Source organism: Microcaecilia unicolor, chromosome 4 (genome assembly GCF_901765095.1).
Source record: "Microcaecilia unicolor chromosome 4, aMicUni1.1, whole genome shotgun sequence".
Lineage (NCBI taxonomy): Eukaryota > Metazoa > Chordata > Amphibia > Gymnophiona > Siphonopidae > Microcaecilia > Microcaecilia unicolor.
In genome coordinates, this window is record NC_044034.1 from 346,495,426 (window position 1) to 346,517,036 (window position 21,611).

The window sequence follows — 21,611 nt, forward strand, 5'->3', positions numbered from 1 at the left end:
GTGCCTCGGGCACACTCTACTAGGGCTCAGGCCTCTTCCTGTGCAGTACCCCCTGAAGAGATCTGCAGGGCGGTTGCTTGGTCGTTGCTTCATTCATTTGCTAAGCACTACATATTGTACATGCTGACCAGAGCCTGCTCGGACTTTGGCAGAGCTGTCATTCAGGGGCCTTGACTTCCCTCGCCCAATAAATGTGCTTCGGTACATCCCATTGGTTTAGAAAAGTGGAGCTGTTATTAAGAAAGGAGAAATTCTTACCTAATAATTTTCTTTAGTCAGTGACACTGTTCTGAAGTCCTGCCCTTGGAAAATCTCGACCTGGGGTTCTGGGCGTGCTCTGTGCTTCCTTTTCACTGCTTCAAAAAAAAAAAAAAAAAAAAAAAAATCATTTTGTGATTGTCAGCCATATGAGTTCCCATGATATGTCTTGTATTAACAATTAAGCAACCCTCTTGCCTCTAAAGGGAAGCTAACCAAAACAGAAGACTGAAAGAATGCCCTTCTGTCACGTCAAAGGAAACACTCTTTGAGATTAGTTTTTCTCTCTTATAATAATGCTAAAATTTATTGGAGTAAATAAATGGTTACAATAAAAATTCTTTTATCCCAGTGTTACAGAAAATTGAATTCTTATTTATATCAGTCCAAATTTTAGTATAAGGAAAATAAAATCTCTCTCTCTCTGTGTTTCTTTTGGAAGCTTAACAAAACCTGACTGCCACAAATTGTGCTTGTCAGATTACTGAAGCCTAATTTTGTCCAAATACTTAATGCCTTATATTTTCTCTCTTACTTATCTGGTATTCTTCAACTCTGACCTCTAAGATCACTTTCACATAATTCTATTTCTTTGGTATTTTTCTCAACTATTCATCATTTGCCCTTTGTAACCTCCTTCCCTCGAATACTTATCACTCATACTTGTCCTTCGCTGAAAATGTCTCTGTGTTAATTCATAGTCTGTTTGAAATACAAAGGTTTTAAAGTTTATGGCCTATTATTTTAGGCCAAGCAAACTTGTCTGTTAACTTGGCCCTGAGAAAGCCAAGAAGACACAGGTTATAGCTATAGATCATAGATAAGGGAATACGTTATATATACAAAGCTGGCTGATCTACAAAACCAGACAGCTTTATACTAAACAGTCTATATCCTGGTATATGCAGGGTAGCGAGTGCCACCCTGTGGTGTTTTTCTTGCTTGATTATCATTGCAGTAGCAGTGGTTGATAGGGCATGGGTGCGTTACAAAGGGACCATCTGCTGCTTGGGCAGATGCATACTGGATTGTTCTAGGGAGCATCTCTGCTTATGCTAGTGATGTTACTGGCAAAATTCAGTTTTCCCTACCTCTACCTTCTGGTAGGAAGAGATAAGCACCCATTGGTTCAGAACAGTGTCGCTGACTAAAGAAAATAATATCGGGTAAGACATAATTTCTCCTTATGCCTTAGATTACATTCTGTTTCTGAATCCTTATGTTGTAATAATGTAGGCCACATAAACACTCAGGTTTTGGGTTTATTAAAATTTGATATACTAACCTAGGGAAAATAGCTTTGAGGGGTTTATAAAGCATAAACATGTAATAAATAATAGTTAAATGAAAGATAAAGGGAGACAAATGGAACTACATTATGAGATAGTACAGCTGAGAAGAATGCATTTGCGGTATAGCACTTTCATCTATATTTGGGGAATATCAAGTAATTATTAAATTGTCAGGTGTTAGCATTTGGGTATAAAATGTAAAGTACCATTAAAGAATCAGAAGGATCAATGGAATGTTCCATTTTGTGGCGTGTGGAAATGTGCAAAACGAAATTATATAAAAAGTAAATTTTCTCATACCAGGAGACAAATTACATCGCAGTGATAGGGTGGATCAAATTGTTGGAGGGGTAGCATTATATGTTAAGGAGGGCCTTGAATTGAATAAACTAAAAATTCTGCAGAGCACAAAACATATCTTGGAATACCTATGGATTGAAATGCTATGTGTAAAGAGGAAAAGGATAGTGATAGTGTACTACCGTCCACTTGGCCAGGAAGAACAAACAGATGTAGAAATGTTATCAGAAATCAGGGAGGCAAACAAACTGGGGAACATAATAATGGGATTTCAATTACCCAATATTGACTGGGTAAATGTAACATCATCAGGGCATGCTAGAGAGGTAGAGTTCCTTGTTGAAATCAAGGACTGCTTTGTGGAGCAGCTGGTTGAGGAGCCAACAAGAGGGGGGGAACAATTCTAGACTAGTCCTTAGAGGAGCACATGATCTGGTGCAGGAGGTAATGGTGCTGGGGCCACTTGATAAATGATCATAACATGATTAGATTTGACATAAACTCTGGAGCGAGTACATACAGGAAATCCAAAACGTTAGCATTTAACTTTCAAAAAGGAGACTGTGATAAAATTAGAACGGTGAAAGAAAAACTTAGAGCAGCTGCAAAGGTCAAAATTTACATTAGGCATGGATGCTGTTCATAAATACCATCCTGGAAGCCCAGTCCAAATATATTCCATGTATTAAAAAAGGAGGAAGGAAGACCAGAGATAGCTGGCATGGTTAAAAAGTGAGGTGAAGGAAGCTATTAGAGCTAAAAGAACATCCTTCAAAATATGGAAGAAAGATGCAACTGAAAATAATAGGAAACGGCACAAGAAATGGCAAGTCAAATGCAAAGCACTGATAAGAAAGGCAAAGAGAGACTTTGAAAAAAGATTGTGTTGGAGGCAAGAACATATAGTAAAAATGTTTTAAGGTATATTAAAAGCAAGAAGCCGACAAAAGAATCAAATAAGTACCTGTATACAATATGTAAGCCGCATTGAACCTGCCATGAGTGGGAAAAGCGCGGTGTACAAATGTAACAAAAATAAAAAAATAAAATCAGTTACACCTCAGTTGACTGAGGGGTAAAAGAGGCACTCAGAGAAGACAAGACCATAGCGGAGAGATTAAATGAATTCTTTGCTTCAGTCTTTACCGAGGAAGATATGGGAGAGAATACCAGTGCCAGAAATGGTATTCAAAGCTGATGAGTCAGAGAAACTGAATCAAATCTCTGTAAACCTGGAAGATGTAATAAGGCAATTTGACAAATTGAAGAGTAGCAAATCACTAGGACCAGATGGTACACATCCCAGAGTATTGATAAAATTGAAAAATGAAATTGCAGAATTACTGTTAATAATATGTAATTTATCTTTAAAATCACCGGAAGGTACCGGAAGATTGGAGGGTGACCAATGTAACACTGATTTTTAAAAAGGGTTCCAGAGGTGATCTGGGAAATTACAGACCGGTGAGCCTGACGTTGGTGCCTGGCAAAATGGTAACGACTATTATGAAGTACAAAACTATATAGCGTATATATAAGCATGGATTAATGAGACAAAAGCCAACATGGATTTAGTGAAGGGAAGTCTTGCCTCATCAATCTACTACCTTTCTTTGAAGGGGTGAACAAACGTGGATAAAGGTGAGCCGGTCGATACTACGGTATGTATCTGGATTTTCAAAAGGCATTTGACAAAGTACCTCATGAAAGACTCCAGTGGAAATTGGAAAGAACAATTGCGTATTAAAAACTGGTTAGAAGATAGAAAACAGAGTAGGGTTAAATGGTCAGAATTCTCAATGAAGAAGAGTAGATAGTGGGGTTTCCACAGGGGGTCTGTACTGGGACCGCTGTTTTTTTAACATTTATAAATGATCTAGATATGGGATTCACTAGTGAGGTAATTAAATTTGCTGATGACGCAAAGTTATTCAAAGTTGTTAAGTCACAAGAGGATTGTGAAAAATTGCAAGAGGACCTTAACGAGACTGGGAGACTAGGTATCCAAATGACAGATGATGATTAATGTGCACAAGTGCATGTGGGAAAGAGGAACCCGAACTATAGTTACATGATCAAGGTTCCACATTAGGAGTCACCAACTAGGAAAAGGATGTAGGTGTTATCGTTAATAATACTTTGAAGCCCTCTGCTCAGTGTGTGGCGGCAAAGAAAGCAAATAGAATGTTAAGTATGATTAGGAAAGGAATGAAAAACACAAATGAGGATGTTATAATGTCTTTGTATCGCTCCATGTTACGGCCTCACCTCGAATATTGTGTGTAATTCTAGTCACCGCATCTCAAAACAGATACAGTTGAATTAGAAAAGGTACAGAAAAGGGCGATGAAAATGATAAAGGGGACGGGACGACTTCCTTATGAGGAATGGCTAAAAGCGGTTAGGGCTCTTCAGCTTGGAGAAAAGATGGCTATGTTGAGTTATAATGAGATATAGAAAATAATGAGTGGAGTGGAATGAATAGACGAATCACTTGTTTATTCTTTCCAAAAATACTAGGACTAGGGGGGCATACAATGAAGGTACAGAGTAGTAAATTTATGTTTCAACGGTTTTTATTGATGAATCAAAAGACAACAAAATTAAACCAAAATGTAAATCCACCTTCACACATTAATATCAAAACAACATTGCAACATGCGCGGTGGCAACATAACAGATATACCCCTCTGCTTGCAGTCATCATACTTTCAATATTTCTATCCCCCCTCCCTCGATTATACTTTATATTCATATTTCAGCAACTTTTACTGATATTATACAAGTAACAATTATCTTTGATGTTTTAATAAAACATTTCCCTCCCTCCCTGTCAACCTTCTAACCTAATATATTTGAAAAAACTTATATGTTCTCCCATTCCACATCAAAATCCACCATTCTTGAAATGTTCGTGAGGGACAGAATATTACCAAACACAAAAAGGGTGCTGAACTGTAAATCAAACAGTAGTATCCCTCCCTCCCCCCTCCCTCTCCCCCCCACCCCTTGTTGAGAGATATTCAGACTTCCAATTTATTATCATAGAGGATGGTCTGAGTTCAGTATATGTCTAAAGCGAGTTCACCACTAAACTGCGCCCTTTAGGAGACAGACTGTGAATATATGGCCCCCAAACTTCCAAGAATCGTCGCAGCCGCCCAGGGGAGCCTCCCACCCCTCTTCTCTCGAACAACATAAATTCGTGTAACTTGTTACGCCAATGCCAGAAATCCGGGGGGGTCTCTGCCACCCATTGGCTCATCACCAGCCTCTTACCAAGCAAAAAGGCCTTCCGAACCAACTGGCGGGCCGATCCCTTCTGCAAAAGAAATGCTTCATGTTTGTCTAACAAAATTCCCAACGGAGAGCACATGATTCTCAAATCCAAGAGATTCGCCAGATATTGAGCAATGGAATCCCAAAAGTGTCTCACTGTATAGCAGCTCCACAAACAATGAAAAAAAGAGCCCGGAGCCCTCCCACACTTCCCACATAAGGGTGTATCAACTCCCCCCATCCTAAATATCTGAGCCTTCGTTAAATAGGCCCTATGGAGAATACGGTACTGGCACTCTCTAAGCCCTGCGTTTCCCGTCAAACTTCGTATCCTGGCCGTCAAAACATCAAAATCCAAAGAAATATTTGGCTTCTCCAAATCTCCTGCCCATCTCTGTCGAATATTCTCCCGATCCTTGGGCGCCAAAAACTTTCCTAACGCTCTACACAGCCCTGAAATGGAAAGACGTTCACTTTGTACCGAATGGAAAAACTGCCTCAAAAGGCGACAGTGTCCAGCTCCCAGAGCCTCCGTCTCCAGGGAGTCCACATAATGTTTTAACTGGGCATAGGCAAAAACACCTCTCATATCATACCCCAGTCCCAATGCTCCTAGGTTCAACATGCAACCTTGTCTACTCAACACATGCTCCAACCGACTTATCCCCTGTCTCGCCCAAATCCGAAAAACCGCATTCTCCAAACCCGGCTTAAACAGCAGGTTACCCTGAATAGGGAGAAGATCTGAGGTGTATCTACTCAGGCCAAACATCCGCATCATATCTCTCCAAAGCGCTCTCAGAGGGGACACTAATATACTGGAACGCAAATCAGGAGGAAGTGACTTACTGGGAGCCTGCAAAAGAAAATGAAAATGGCACGGTGCGTAATATTGGCTTTCCAACTTCCTCCAAGTGTAATCATCTCGCGCCAAAAACCAATCTCCGAGATACCTCAGGAGGCAAGCCCAATTATACCTCCTCAAATCCGGGAGCCCCAAGCCTCCTTCCCTCCAAGCCCCCTGCAGCAGCTGTAATGGCAGCTTTGCCTTCTTACCTCCCCAACAGAAACGCCTAACCATCTTGGTCAACAGGGTCAAATCTCTTGTTTTCAAATAGACGGGCAACATATGTAATAAGTATAACCATCTAGGGAACTCCACCATTCTGAATAACTGAATCCGCCCACTAAGAGATAATGGCAAATGCTGCCAAGCACGCAGCCTCTCCGTTGTGGCTCTCAACAATCTAGAAACGTTCAAGTTATACAATTCTGAGACTTTCATCGAAATATGTAGGCCAAGATACTTAAAAGACCCCGGCGCCCACCTAAGAGGGAATTCCTCTCCCCATGCCCGCCTTAAGTCTTCCATCGAGGATAACGCCATTGATTTACTATAATTGAGGCGGAACCCCGCAAAATCTCCATATTCCGCAAATAGTTCTAAGAGAGCCGGCAAAGAAGAGCGCGGTTCTGTGAGATGTACTAGCAAATCATCTGCAAAAGCAGAGAGCAGGAATTCAGAATCTCCTATCTGTACACCTCTAATCTCCGGGTGGTGCGTCACCTCCCGGAGCAGAGGATCCAGGGACAAGATGAACAAAAGCGGAGACAAGGGACACCCCTGCCTCGTCCCTCTATGAATCCGGAAAGATCTCGAACGTTCTCCATTCACCCACACATAAGCACCCGGCTCCGAGTATAGGACCTTGATAGCCTCTAGGAAAAAACCCCCAAAACCGTAAGTACGTAAGACAGCAAACAAATACGACCAGCTGACCCGGTCAAACGCCTTTTCCGCGTCAAAACTAACTAAAAGCGACGGAAGGCGTCTCCGTGCTACAACTTCTAGAGAGGTCAACAAAGATCGAACATTTTTCACGGCCGTCCTCCCCCTTACAAACCCCACCTGGGACTCTTCAACCAGGGACGGTAAAACTAAGGCTAATCGATTGGCTAAGATTTTGGCATATAACTTCGCATCCACATTAATTAAAGAAATGGGTCTGTAAGATGCAGGGTCCACCACATTCTTCCCCTCTTTAGGTATCACAACAATCTGGGCCTCCCGGAATGTGCCCGGGCACGTCCGCGTTGACACCATTGAATTAAATAAAGTCAATAAGGGCCCCTGAATCTGGTCATAAAATTGTTTGTAAAATTCTACTCTATAACCGTCAGGTCCAGGAGCTTTGTGGGAAGTACTCTGCTGTAGAGCCAACATCAGGTCCCCCTCTGTAAATGGTGCATTCAAACATTCCCTCTGCCTATCCGAGAGGCCAGGCAAAACCAAATTATCCAAATACAAATTGCTATCCAATACTTCGTCTCGATCTGAGGCATACAACACCTCATAAAACTTACCAAAGGTGTCCGCAATATCCCCATCCTCTCTCACCATCCTCCCGTCCCCAGCTTTTAATTGTGAGACCCGGTTGATCCCCTCTTTCCTACGAACCATCCTAGCCAACATGTTTCCCGCCTTATTACCATACTGGAACAGACGGTATTTATAATACAACTGGGTCTTGGTCGCCCGCTGGTGTAAGAGCTCGTTTAATTCTTTCTGCGCCTCCAATAAAGCCCCTCTACATGAGGCCGTGGGTGAGTGTCCATATTTTCTCCGTAGCTTCTGGACCAAGCCTCCCAGACGAACAATTTCCCTGTCCCTCATTCTCTTCTTATGTGTAGAATAAGAAATAATATCTCCCCTTAACACAACCTTTGCTGTTTCCCAAAACAGAGCTGGTTGATCAACATGAGCACCATTATGATAAACATAATCCTCCCATTTGTCCAATAAGTGTCTCTGAAATCTCGGATCTCTTACCAACTCCAAGGGATATCTCCACATCCAATTACCCCGGCCCTTTAACCGATCTTCCAGTGTTAACCATATCAAAGCATGATCAGAAACTGCATATGGGCCAATCTCCGCCTTCCGCACCTTAGAAAATAAAGAATTTGAGACAAACAAATAATCTAAGCGGGACTGAGAACCATGTGCCCTTGAGAGATGGGTATAATCCCTTTCAGACGAATGTAACATCCGCCATACATCTACTAGTGCCAGGGCTTTACAAAAAGAGGACAACGCTTTACGACTCCCCCCCGGATTCTGGCAAGCTGAGGTGGAACGATCCATGAGAGAGTCACATACCAAGTTAAAGTCTCCACCCACAATCAATTCTCCCTCCACGTGAGGAGACAGCCTCCTGATCAGATCCTGGAAAAATTTTTCATTAAACACATTGGGGGCATAGACATTGCATAAAATTAAAGGGCGGCCATTAACTTCCACCTTGGTCAAAACCCACCTACCCTCCGGGTCGGCCCAGACGGAGCTGATCCGAAGCGGGATGCCTCTCCGAAAGAGAATCAGCACCCCTGCCTTCCGACCCACCGCCGGGGCTTCTACCAAAGATCCCACCCATCCTCTTTTAAATTTAGCATGTTCTCCGGAGGAGAGATGTGTCTCCTGAAGCAAAGCCACATCGGCCTTCTGTCTCTGTAGTTCCTGCAAAACTTTAGTTCGTTTAATAGGGGAGGAAACACCCCCCACATTCCACGAAACTATTTTAAGTGAACTCATGAGTCCAGTAATCATATATTTGAATAACAATGTTAGATTTATCGAATAATGAGAGAGAAGGCCCCCCAGCCCTTGAGCCTCCCCCCCTTGACCATCCATTCCAATCATACTTCTTTCCAGTTCCTCTCAAATATCTCCACAACCCCTCCCTCCCCCTCCCAACCCCTTGTCTATCCCCTGTGTAACCCAGCATAGCTCCTAAAAAGAAGCCCAATCACGCGAGCTCCCCCCCCTTCCTATGCATGCTTCATTGTCAGTCACACCTCTCGTATCCCCATTATCCTCTCACCCGAATTTTGCTCAGGTATTCATATGAACAGAATATTCACTCATCCAGACCCCCTCTTGTAGGCCTCATAAAACATAATACAAATGGCATCGCATTATATCACATAGTGTAATAAAGTCCTTCTGAAGTATATGTCCAGAGACACTTAACTCCAGACAAACGCCAGGCAGTCAAAACATGTGGGCTCATTAAATTTCAAAAGCATTTGTCAACTAGGCCGGATCCCTCATGCCGGTCCCTCAGCCCTCACAGCCTGCTGCGCAAATTTCAACGCCTCCTCCACCGTATTGAAGAATTGTTGGGACCCTCTGTACCAAACCTTCAGCCGGGCAGGATAAAGTAGAGCGAATTGGATCTTTTTTGTGAATAAAAGTTGGCACACATCTCGATATGCCCTCCGCTGTTGAGATACCGCCATGGAGTAATCCTGGAAACAACGCACCACAGAGTTCTCATATTTCAGCTGCTCCACTTTTCTGAGCGCACGAAATATTTCCTGCTTATGTGCAAAATTAAGCACTTTAAATATCACCACTCTGGGCCTCTGATCTTCTTTTTTCAGGGTGCCCAGCCTGTGGGCGCGCTCCACACGTAGCGGGCCCGTTGCCAATGTCAAATTAAGTGCAGTGGGAAGCCAAGATTCCAATACAGATCTCAGGTCTACTTCTTTGATACTTTCGGGAAGACCTATCATTCTGATATTACTTCTCCGAGCTCTGTTCTCAAGATCTTCCAATTTAGCCTCTAGGCGTTCCACCTTTTGTTTCAGCGTTTTATCTGACTGTTCCCGTCGCTGCACACAATCTTCTACATCTGATAATCTCTGTTTATATTGGGCGAACTCTGTCTGGATGCCACCCAACTTCTCATCTATTCCCTGCAGTTGGTCTGTGATCCTTTGTAGCTTCAGGTCTACGGAAGCCTCTAGCATTAAGGATACCTCTGCAGCTACCTCTGCAGCCCACGCGGAGCTCACCGTCGGAGGACTCCCGCTCCTTGCGTCCGCCATCTTGGATTCGGGGATCCGGCTTCTCGTCCCCTCTTTCTTCCCCGATTTCGCTGCCATCCGTCTTATCCTGCTCGCGCTCTTCCAGCGCCAAGGTTAGCTAGGTGTTTCCCCTGTATTTCGGGTGAATCACTGCTTTCGTCGCCGCGGTTTATCGCTGTAACAATTCGGGCAGGGAGGGAGCTCTGCACGACGACAGCCACCTTCTAGCCGTGCATCACGTGATCTCCCAGAGTAGTAAATTTAAAACAAATCAGAGAAAATATTTCTTCACTCAACATGTAATTAAACTCTGAAATTGTGGTAAAAGCAGTTAGCAGGTTTTAGAAAAGGTTTGGATATCTTCCTAAAAGAAAAGACTATACTCCTTTATTAAAATGGACTTGGGAAAATCCAGTCCTTGTTTCTAGGATGAGCAGCATAAAATGTACTGTTTTGGGATCTTGCCAGGTATTTGTGACCTGGATTGGCTACTGTTGGAAACAGGATACTGGGCTTGATGGACCTTCGTCTGCCCCAGTATGGCAACGCTTATGTGCTTATCTTCTCACCCAGCATAAGAACACTTATCTACTTACTGTAGGGGCCAACCTGATGGTATAGCAGGAGTGGTGGTACGTTGCTTTACTAAAGATACTGGTTTGATTTTTGAGTTTGGCTTTTGCCCTCTGGACAGACTATGGCTAGAGATTTTGCAAAGTGAAGCTTGCCCCCGTCATCACACAAGAGGGACACCTAGTGGTTAACCTTAGGGTAGCACGTGTACTGGTTTCCAGAGGAAATATTGTTACGGTGGCTTGGTAGCCAGGAGGATAGATGATATTTAAAAAATTGTGCATGGAGGGGGGTGGGGTAGAAAAGGGCAGGACTAGTTGCCAATGGATGTTTATGGTGTCATAGGCCTAATAGTGTCAATGTTGATTAAAATGGAAGCCTAAAAGAACAGAAAATGTTATGGAGCAATGCTGTGCAGAATTTGGGCCATAGTGAACATTTCCTTTCTGTGGAGTAAAATGCATTGCAAGAACCATCTCTAGTGCACATTGGGCCTGGTTTATTAAATATTTTCCAATAGATACAGTGGGGGAAATAAGTATTTGATCCCTTGCTGATTTTGTAAGTTTGCCCACTGACAAAGACATGAGCAGCCCATAATTGAAGGGTAGGTTATTGGTAACAGTGAGAGATAGCACATCACAAATTAAATCCAGAAAATCACATTGTGGAAAGTGTATGAATTTATTTGCATTCTGCAGAGGGAAATAAGTATTTAATCCCTCTGGCAAACAAGACCTAATACTTGGTGGCAAAACCCTTGTTGGCAAGCACAGCGGTCAGACGTCTTCTGTAGTTGATGATGAGGTTTGCACACATGTCAGGAGGAATTTTGGTCCACTCCTCTTTGCAGATCATCTCTAAATCATTAAGAGTTCTGGGCTGTCGCTTGGCAACTCGCAGCTTCAGCTCCCTCCATAAGTTTTCAATGGGATTAAGGTCTGGTGACTGGCTAGGCCACTCCATGACCCTAATGTGCTTCTTCCTGAGCCACTCCTTTGTTGCCTTGGCTGTATGTTTTGGGTCATTGTCGTGCTGGAAGACCCAGCCACGACCCATTTTTAAGGCCCTGGCGGAGGGAAGGAGGTTGTCACTCAGAATTGTACGGTACATGGCCCCATCCATTCTCCCATTGATGCGGTGAAGTAGTCCTGTGCCCTTAGCAGAGAAACACCCCCAAAACATAACATTTCCACCTCCATGCTTGACAGTGGGGACGGTGTTCTTTGGGTCATAGGCAGCATTTCTCTTCCTCCAAACACGGCGAGTTGAGTTCATGCCAAAGAGCTCAATTTTTGTCTCATCTGACCACAGCACCTTCTCCCAATCACTCTCGGCATCATCCAGGTGTTCACTGGCAAACTTCAGACGGGCCGTCACATGTGCCTTCCGGAGCAGGGGGACCTTGCGGGCACTGCAGGATTGCAATCCGTTATGTCGTAATGTGTTACCAATGGTTTTCGTGGTGACAGTGGTCCCAGCTGCCTTGAGATCATTGACAAGTTCCCCCCTTGTAGTTGTAGGCTGATTTCTAACCTTCCTCATGATCAAGGATACCCCACGAGGTGAGATTTTGCGTGGAGCCCCAGATCTTTGTCGATTGACAGTCATTTTGTACTTCTTCCATTTTCTTACTATGGCACCAACAGTTGTCTCCTTCTCGCCCAGCGTCTTACTGATGGTTTTGTAGCCCATTCCAGCCTTGTGCAGGTGTATGATCTTGTCCCTGACATCCTTAGACAGCTCCTTGCTCTTGGCCATTTTGTAGAGGTTAGAGTCTGACTGATTCACTGAGTCTGTGGACAGGTGTCTTTCATACAGGTGACCATTGCCGACAGCTGTCTGTCATGCAGGTAACGAGTTGATTTGGAGCATCTACCTGGTCTGTAGGGGCCAGATCTCTTACTGGTTGGTGGGGGATCAAATACTTATTTCCCTCTGCAGAATGCAAATAAATTCATATACTTTCCACAATGTGATTTTCCGGATTTAATTTGTGATGTGCTATCTCTCACTGTTACCAATAACCTACCCTTCAATTATGGGCTGCTCATGTCTTTGTCAGTGGGCAAACTTACAAAATCAGCAAGGGATCAAATACTTATTTCCCCCACTGTATACAGTGGGATAAAACCTTAGTAAATGGCTTTATAATGAAAATCACCTTTTTGTTTCCTTCAATGTAGCTGTAAACATAATTAAACCTCTAAATTTGGTTTTGTTTTTAACCTTCATTGTATCATGCATAGTATAAATTCCCTTCCTTTGAAAAGTCGCTTAATTTTGTAGAAATATTTTCTGATAGTATTCTGCAAAGTAACTCAGCCATTTTAGAGTTTTTATTTATTTATTTTTTTACTAAAGCTTAGCTCAAGTTATCTGCAGCAGGATCCATTTTATTTCTATGGGCCCTGCTGCAGATAACTCGAGTTAAGCTTTAGTAAAAGATCCCCTCATTGCGTTTCAGCTTGTACATGTTTTGTTCCCAGCATTCTTTCTACAAGTTCTACAAAATATCTTTTTCTAATAGATGAATTTGCTTATATTCAGGATATGTTAAGAATGTGGGTTAAAGGTCACGTGATGCTGTGAGCAGCAGCGGACGTGCTTGAAGCGAGCTGCTCTGGGAACCCCTCCCTTCACCAATTTACTTCCTTTAAAAACGGCGATTTAAGAAAATATCGATTCTCCTACCAGATCGGAGTATATGGACAAATTTTTGACTAGAACAGAACAACAAATATCTGCTAAACCACCAAGACGGGGCCAGGATCGAACGCGCCTGGGAGAAGGCAAAATGGTGGCTTCCCCTCCGCCTGTGCAGCCTCCCTCAGATTTCATTCCCGAGCTTACAGAAGCGGTGGTGAGGGCACTGGACTCCAGATCTGCACAACTTTCAGAGCAAATAGCAGGGATGGTCCAGGCTACATCGAAGCTGACCCGCGGGACGGGAGAACTCGAATGTCGAGTCTCCGATGTGGACAGGTCCATAACAAAAGCATAGAGCCCTTGTAGGCCTTGACCCACACCCAACAGTTGAAGATTGAAGACCTGGAAATTAGAGTGAGGTGGGAGAACCTGCGTTTTTTAGGATTTCCAGAGTCAATCCAAGAATCTGCATTTTTATCAAGGTTAGAAACCTGGCTGCTAGAGAAATTTCCATCTGCGAGGGAACAGGGAGCAATCCACTTGGGCAGAGCGCACCGCGTGGGACCAGTTCGCATGGCTGAGGATAGACCAAGAGTAGTGATAGCAAAATTCCACTGCTACTCCCAAAAAGCGCAGATCCTGTGCCAATATAAAAGCAAATCGGAGGAGATACAATTTGAGGGTCACCCAATCCAGATTTTTCAAGACTATTCAGCAGTTCTCTCAATTATAAGAAGATCTTTTTCTACAGTTTGCTCTCAATTGGTAACTAAACACATGCGGTTTGCCCTATAATATCCAGCCATACTAAGGATTCAACACAATCGTTGGCATTCTTTTAATACTCCCAAGGAGGCCCGGTCCTGGATAAAATCTTTGGAGGGACCAGGAGAACCGACATGAACACTGCTGACTTATGAAGTATTTGAGGCCCCTGCTATCTTATTTGGAAGACAGTTAAGCTAATGAATCTGGTTATTCTTTTGTTCAAAGGGGTGGAGTTGGGGATGAGAGGGGAGGTTGGGAGGGAGGGAACGGGAGGGGTGGGTTTTGGGAGGATTTGGTTGGTATGGAGTGAGTGAGAGTATGATTGTGCAAATTCAAGTCTGTAGTAAGTTGGGGAGCATGGTCTGGTGGTTCCTTACTTTGAGAGGTATATGGGCATATCCCTGGAGGGAGGCTGGGCTTCCGGGGATTCTTTTGATTTGGTTGGGACAGCTTTGTGGTTTCCTTACCCAGAGAGATGATTGGCAATTCCAAACTTCATATAATACCTTGGAATGTCTCTGGAATTACTTACTACTACTACTACAACTACTTATCATTTCTATAGCGCTACTAGACTTACGCAGCGCTGTACACTTGAACATGAAGAGACAGTCCCTACTCGCCAGAGCTTACAATCTAATTAGGACAGACAAACAGGACAAACGAGGTAAGGGAATATTAAAGTGAGGATGAATAAAATAAGGGTTCTGAACAATTGAACAAGGGTTAGGAGTTAAAAGCAGCATCAAAAAGGTGGGCTTTTAGCATAGATTTGAAGACGGTCAGAGATGGAGCTTGACGTACCGGCTCAGGAAGTCTATTCCAGGCATATGGTGCAGCAAGATAAAAGGAACGGAGTCTGGAGTTAGCAGTGCAGGAGAAGGCTGCAGAGAGAGTTACCCAGTGAACGGAGTTCCCTGGGAGGAATGTAGGGAGAGATGAGAGTGGAGAAGTACTGAGGAGCTGCAGAGTGAATTCACTTATAGGTCAATAAGAGGAGTTTGAACTGTATGCGGAAACGGATAGGAAGCCAGTGAAGTAACTTGAGGAGAGGGCTAATATGAGCGTAACGACCCTGGCGGAATATTAGTCGTGCAGCAGAATTTTGAACAGATTGAAGAGGAGAGAGATGGCTAAGTGGGAGACCTGTGAGAAGCAAGTTGCAATAGTCTAAGCGAGAGGTGATAAGAGCGTGGATGAGGGTTCTGGTAGTGTGCTCAGAAAGGAAAGGGCGAATTTTACTGATGTTATAGAGAAAGAAACGACAGGTTTTAGCAGTCTGTTGAATATGTGCAGAGAAGGAGAGGGAGGAGTCGAAGATGACCCCAAGGTTACGAGCTGATGAGACAGGAAGGATGAGAGTGTTATCCACAGAAATAGAGAATGGGGGAGGAGGAGAGGTTGGTTTAGGGGGAAAGATAAGAAGCTCAGTCTTGGTCATGTTTAGTTTCAGATGGTGCTGAGACATCCAGGCAGCAATGTCAGACAGGCAGGCTGATACTTTGACCTGGATTTAGGCTGAGATTTCTGGTGTGGAGAGGTAGATCTGAGAGTCAGCGTAAAGATGATACTGAAAACCATGGGATCAGATCAGAGTACCAAGGGAAGAAGTATAGATGGAGAGGAGAAGAGGTCCCAGGACAGATCCCTGAGGTACACCAACTGATACTGGGATAGAAGTAGAAGAGGATCCACTAGAGTATACACTAAAGGTACGCTGGGAGAGATAGGAAGAAAACCAGGAAAGAACAGAGCCCTGAAATCCAAGTGAGGACCACGTATCAAGGAGTAGGCTGTGATCAATTACTTCTGTAAAGCGTTACAAGATATTATCTTAACTTAAACACCATGGTGCTGCCATTGCCTGTCTTCAGGAAACCAAATTGTCAGATATTGAGCATATGAAACTGCGCCAACAGTGGGTTGGGGAATGTTATTTTTCTTCCTCTGGGAATCGACGGAGTGGAGTGGCCATTTTACTGAAGAAGGGCTTACCATGTCAATCAAGATTAGTGTATACAGATTCAGAGGGACGAGTAGTGTTGATTCAACTTAATTATCAAGGGCAAAAGTTTTATCTGTGTGTGGCCTATGGCCCTAATACTTATTGTCCTAGTTTTTTTTCAGTCGTTCGCAGCATTGGGACTCCAGTATGCAGATGCCCCTTGGGTGTGGGCGGGTGATTTTAATCAGGTGTTGCACTCTACCCTGGATAGATAGTCCCCCCCCCCCCCGGGCTTTCCCGGTTGTGGGAGGGGGGAAGGGGCTTCCAGCACTGTGCAAAACCCTACAATTGGTGGACCCTTGGTGTCTGCTATACCCCACTACACGAGATACACTCATCAATCAAAAGCCCACCAATCTTGGTTGTGTATAGACTGCATTCTTCTTTCTCAGACATGGTTCTTCAGAATTAGCAGAGCTTTCATAGGGCCAATGGAGATATCTGATCATTCTCTGATTTGGGTAGATTTGGAACTAGACCCCAGGGGTCCAACTGCTCGATTTTGACGATTTCCTTCTTATCTATACCAGGATAGGATTTTTTTGGAACATATCAGAGAACGGTGGAAAATTTATGAAGATACAAATGCAGAGTCTTGTGAGTCCCCGATAATATTTTGGGAAGCCTCTAAAGCAGTAATTCGGGGAGCAATAATAGCTTTTATGTGCGCCCGGGTTAAATGTCTGGGCGACGGGCATACTGCGCCTGGAAAAGGCCTATCGGGCAGCTAAGAAAGCCTATATCTCTAACCCTACACAGTGCAATAGAGAGAGAGCATGTCATCAGCATTAGTGACTTTAAACTCTCTCTTATACATGAACAAACCAAAAAACATTTGCTTGTCCGGCTTCTTCAATTTCAACACTTTGGCAACAAATCAGGGACATCTCGCCAATTTATCTCTTCTCTTACAATCCCTACAGGGCATGCACAACCCAAGCAGATGAGATAGTAACTGCATTCCATGCTTATTTCAAAACAATGTATTCTTCAAAGCAGAGAGAACGAGGACCTTTGGCCTGGGATTATTTAGCAGATGCAGGTATGCCACGCTTAACTCAAGTCAGTCCAAAGTCAGTTATCTTTACCCATTCGAGCGCAAGAACTACAAAAAGAGTAAAATCCCTCCCACTGAGGTCGGCTCCTGGCCCAAATGGTTTTTCAAATGAATACTTCAAAATCTTATCTCACCAAATATGCAGCCCTTTAATCTCCTATTATGACTCTGTGGTTGAATGGGGATTTTTTTCTCTGAGCAAAAATGAGTCTCTTATTACTCTCATCCCCAAACCGGGCAAGCTGCGTGACCAGGTAGAGTCTTACAGGCCGATCTCACTGTTCAATGTTGACTTAAAAATCTTAGCACGGGTGTTGGCAGCACATCCCCTCCCTGGTGGGAGACCACCAGGTAGGCTTTGTTCGGGTTTGTCATGCCACTCTAAATGTTCAGAAAGTTCTTCTTTCCATCGCCCATAGTCAATCTTCTAACGAACCTTTATTATTAGTCAGCCTAGACATGGAAAAGGCATTTGACAAAGTTCATTGGGATTACTTATTCCAAGTTCTTAAATATGTTGGATTGGGGGGGATGGTTTATTGAGGCGGTAGAAGCACTGTATCGAGGCCCCTCTGCCCGTCTATTGGTAAATGGGATTCAATCTCCTCCTTTTGAAGTTCATATGGGCACTTGACAGGGATGCCCCTTTTTGCCGATATTTCGACTTATTTATTTATTGCATTTGTATCCCACATTTTCCCACCTATTTGCAGGCTCAGTGTGGCTTACATAGTAAGAACCATTATTGAGAACAATTTTGGCAAACCCAGATATTGTTGGTGTAACACTGCCAGCGCAACCAGTAAAAGTCTTGGCCTTTGCTGATGACATGTTTCTCACTTTCACCCAGCCGAATACATCCATTTCTCAGTTGCTAGCGGTGATAGATGAAGTTGGGGTTTTTTTTCTGGATTTTCCTTGAATTTACAAAAATCAATGGCTTTACCACTACAACCTGAGATTAGAGAAGAGTGGGAAGGTATTTTTCCCTTCCAATGGGCACAAGATGCAGTTAAGTACTTAGGTCAGCAGGGATATGAACACCCATCTCGACTTTATCCTGACAATTTGGGGCCTCTAAAGTGGTGAGCTACTGAAATTCTACAGGGGTGGCAGGCACTGCCAATAACTTTACTAGGACGGGTAGCGCTATACAATATGATTCTTTTTCTGAAATGGATTTATATATTTCAACTGTTACGTCTAATGTTACATTATAGGGATGAAAGGTGGCTGCGAAAGAAGCTAATTTTTTTTCTGTGTCAGGGGAAGCGAGCACGTATGATGTTATCTAGGGCAATGCTTCCTCGCACTAAGGGAGATCTGGATCTCTTGGATCTCCGTTTGTTTTCAATAGCCAGTTCTGTGCGCCACCTTGCTGACTGGTTTTGCTCCACTCAATTTTTTTCTTGCACACCCACAGAAACCTCTCTGGTTGTTTAAATTTTGTATATAGGCTACATGCTCCTGCAGACAAACTAACCTCATTAGGCCCCTATAATTTTATTTTCCGACCGTTACGCCAGGCGTGGTATTGGTTATGTAAATTTCATAACTTGAACAGAGAGGTTTCTCCTTTGCTTCCCATCCAGGGCAACCTGGCATTTCAAGTAGGTAGCTCCTCCCCTTCTTTTCATAAGTGGGCCTCTCGTGGGATCCATTATTTATTTCATGTAGTGTCAGAGTGAGGAGCTATCAAGTCTTTTGAAACATTATGTGAAGAATTTGACTTGGACCATAGAGATGTTTGCTTATTTTCAAATTTGGCATTATGTCAATTCCTTGTCTTCTTTTTCACTGACCCTGGAATCTTGGGAAAGTCTTAATGTAATGCTGGGACTAGATGCTGAATCGAGAGTACCTCTGAAATATTTCAGTGGCCACTTACGAGAGACAACTAAATCATATGATTATTCTATAGTGACCCAACACTGGAACCAGGAGTTGAGATTGAATCTGAAACCGGAACAAGTGGATGCTTGTTTAATGTCCACGTATAACATGACGGAGAATGCTAATTGTGAGAACTACAATAAAAATATTTATATTTCGGCTGCACATTTCCCGGCACAGAGCCTTTTGGGCTACACTGCGAGATGACTGTTGTCCAAAGTGTGCTCGCAGAGATACGAATTTGGGTCACATGTATTGGAACTGCCCTTTGGTGTATCCCTTCTGGGTCGAATTGAGCAAGCATGTCTCACATATTTGGAATATCATTTGGTAGCCCACCCCTGGACAATTGTTTGATAACTTTAACATTCAGGGCTCGGCGCCCTTGGGTCTCAAAGCTTTCCTAAAGAGAACTGTCTTGATGGCAAAGAGGGTGATTTTACAGCTGTGGTTGAATCTGGAACCCCCAAATGTGTCACATTGGAGATTGTCTATGATACAATTCTGCTCTTTAGAGAAAAGGGGAGTCACAGACTTAGCCTCCAAGAGAGGCAATAAGTTTTGTAAGACATGGTCTCCCTTTTGGGACTCTCTCACTCCAGTCACACGAAGTAGGATCTTGAACTGTCGAGGGGATGGGGAGGGTGTGGGGGTTGAGGGAGTGGGAGTTTATTTATTGATCATAATATGCACTGTATATACAACTTGGACACTTGAACAAGTCTCTTTTATTGTATTTTGAATATTGCAGCTGCAGTCTGTACATTTACACAGGGTGCCAATAAACAAGAGTTCTTAAAAAAAAAAAATGTGGGTTAAAAACCATCCTTGTACCATTTACAATTCAGCTAACCAGTAGTGAAATGGAATCCAATCGGACAGTGACAGCTAGTATGGCAATATGATGTGCTTGAAATAGTGATAGGTCATTCAATATTAACTAGATAAATGATTTTTCTCTTTCCTTAGTGACAAACGTGGGCAGTCTGAATTTGATTTCAATAAAGATAAATATGATATCCGAATTCCTGAGGATTTAGATGAAGTAGCAGGGAAGAGGGGGTACAGAAAACAAGAGAGAATAGATCAAATTCCACCTGAAAGTGATTATTCTCTCCGGGTATGTATACTCTTATTTCTAAAAATTCAAGTACTTTTGTGTGACCCTGTATGATGGTAAAGAAACTTATTGCGTTCAAGGTGAATACAAATTGGTGGTTAAAAAGGAATCTGGTATTTTTTTAAAATTTAAATTAGATTTTGAAAATGTTTATTATGAATGGCAATCTCAACTTCTAATTATGTTTCACCTCTTCAGCCCTTTTAGGCAGTGTGCATGCAGTCAAGCCCTCCCTCTTTCTAAAAGTAGAGAGAGAAAGGGTATTAAATAGGGGATTTTGTAGAATGGCATAGATCTGGGCAAGGAGGAAAAGTCTGGATATAAATGCAAAGAGAAAGGACCAGAAAGTGGAAAAAATATTTTAACGAAGTTCCTGTGCCTGTGGGTAAGACAAGCATACATAATACAACAGAGAATGGAGGAATAGCCTAATAGCTAGAGCGGCGGGCTGAGAACCAGGAAAACAGGTTCAAATCCTACTGCTGCTCCTTGCAATCTTGAGCAAGCCACTTAACCCTCTATTGCCTCAGAAATAAACTTGACATTGTAAGCCCTTCTGGAACAGGGAAATACCTATTAAAAAATCCTACTATATCTGAAGGTAGCTTGCATCAAACTACTAAAAGAGGCATGACCCAAAACCAAATCCCATGTAAAATGCAAACAGTGCAACAAAGAAATTCAAAACCTGGGTCTCAGAATGAAACAGCATCATGAGAATTGCTTTCAGTTTGAAGATATGAAAAGGTAGCATGCCTGAATGCAGGATATTTAGGCTTTCCATCCACTGAATCGGGCATTCCAGGGGGTGATATTGTTGCACACCACCAGGATGAAACTGCTCTTTGAGAGCTCATAAGTAAACAGACACAAAAACAAACCTTTTTTGCTTGTGTAAGACATTTTTCTTCTGCAAACCTAATTTTGAAACTACTGCGATACCTCAAGGGGGCTATTAGTTGCCACACTCCTCTCTACGCTCTGAAGTCTCACAAAGTGCACTGGAGGCCTTTCTCAGCACTAACCGGAGAACACTGGGGCAGTACATGGGTGGAGCATGAGCACAGACAAAAGTTATTTGGGTAGCAGTGATCTTCACACTACTATATAGAAATGATTAGTAGTAGTAGTACTAATGGATAACTATCTGGAAAAAAAATAGGACAGCAGTTCAGGTATCAGTATGAATATTGCTGCTATGTGCTGTAGCTGGATATTCAACTCAGCTCACTATCTAGATAGTGGTACCGAATATGTGGAATTTATTTAAACATAGTTAGCATTTTAAAAAAAATCATTGCCCTTGAAGTTTTAAATATTGATCCAAAAGTATAAATGGGGCTTTTGATTTTCTCCGAGGATAAGCAGGTCAGTAATTCTCACATGTGGGTAACACGGTCCACGTTGCCTGGTCTGGAGCTTTAAGCACGCCCCACCATGTAACCTCTGACCAGTGGGTTCCTTTAAATAGTCCATCTTGGTTACACCTTACATTGGTGACAGAAGCCACCAGATTGCTCACTGAGAGCACATCACTTTAGCTCTCCA

General features: G+C 43.0%; 1 protein-coding gene across 1 annotated transcript in view; it reads left to right on the forward strand.

Moving 5' to 3' along the window:
- MORC3 (MORC family CW-type zinc finger 3) overlaps positions 1-21,611 on the forward strand; it is a 192,008-nt gene that overhangs the window by 65,271 nt on the left and 105,126 nt on the right. The window contains exon 6 of the mRNA XM_030202213.1: positions 19,913-20,063. Within this exon, the coding sequence (XP_030058073.1) occupies positions 19,913-20,063 (151 nt within the window). The remainder of the gene's footprint in view (positions 1-19,912; positions 20,064-21,611) is intronic.